The 649-nt window shown below is 59.6% G+C and overlaps 1 protein-coding gene across 1 annotated transcript in view; it reads left to right on the top strand.

Moving 5' to 3' along the window:
* EMH_0075420 (uncharacterized protein) overlaps window positions 1-649 on the top strand; it is a gene marked incomplete at both ends in the record, with an annotated part of 2,772 nt that overhangs the window by 1,371 nt on the left and 752 nt on the right. Inside the window, 2 exons of the mRNA XM_013499596.1 lie at window positions 31-237; window positions 477-608. Of these exons, the coding sequence (XP_013355050.1) occupies window positions 31-237; window positions 477-608 (339 nt within the window). The remainder of the gene's footprint in view (window positions 1-30; window positions 238-476; window positions 609-649) is intronic.

The raw sequence follows: 649 nt of genomic DNA, 5'->3' as shown, positions 1-649 counted from the left end.
TGTGTGTGTGTGTGTGTGTGTGTGTGTTAGCGTACAAGAGGCTGAGCTGCTGCTGCAGTCTCTGCGTGCTGGGGAGCTGCAGGAGGCATCGCAGCAGCAGGCAGTGCTGGAGGCAGCAGCAGTTGCTGCTGCGCTGCTGCAGGCTGTGGTGCTGCTGGGGGCTTTGCCGCAGTATGAGGCCATGAGACAGACGGCGAAGAAACTAGAACACAGAGTACTCGCCTTTGTCTCTCAGCTGTACGTACACCCCAATACACCTAGCAGCTCCCTATACACCCCAATACACCTGCATATACACCCCGCTGCTCCTGCTGCTCCTGCTGCTGCTGCTGCTGCTGCTGCTGCTACTGCTGCTGCTCCTGCTGCTGCTGCTCCTGCTGCTGCTCCTGCTGCTGCTCCTGCTGCTGCTGCTGCTGCTACTGCTGCTGCTACTGCTGCTGCTGCTGCTGCTGCTGCTGCTGTGTGTGTGTGTATAGGTTAAAGGAGTCTGTGTCAGTGAACAGTCTGAGTGGTTTTCGTTCTGCTGTTGCTGCTTACGAGAGGCTGGGGGCCCGGCTGTCTCTGCTGCAGCAGCTGCCAGCAGCACTGCGCTCGCTGCTGCAGCGGGAGTGGGCTTCTCTATGGGCTCAAACCCCAGCAGCAGCAGCAG

This window comes from Eimeria mitis, genomic scaffold (genome assembly GCF_000499745.2).
Source record: "Eimeria mitis Houghton genomic scaffold, Emh_scaff4473, whole genome shotgun sequence".
Lineage (NCBI taxonomy): Eukaryota > Apicomplexa > Conoidasida > Eucoccidiorida > Eimeriidae > Eimeria > Eimeria mitis.
This window is presented reverse-complemented; position numbering and strand designations above follow the sequence as displayed.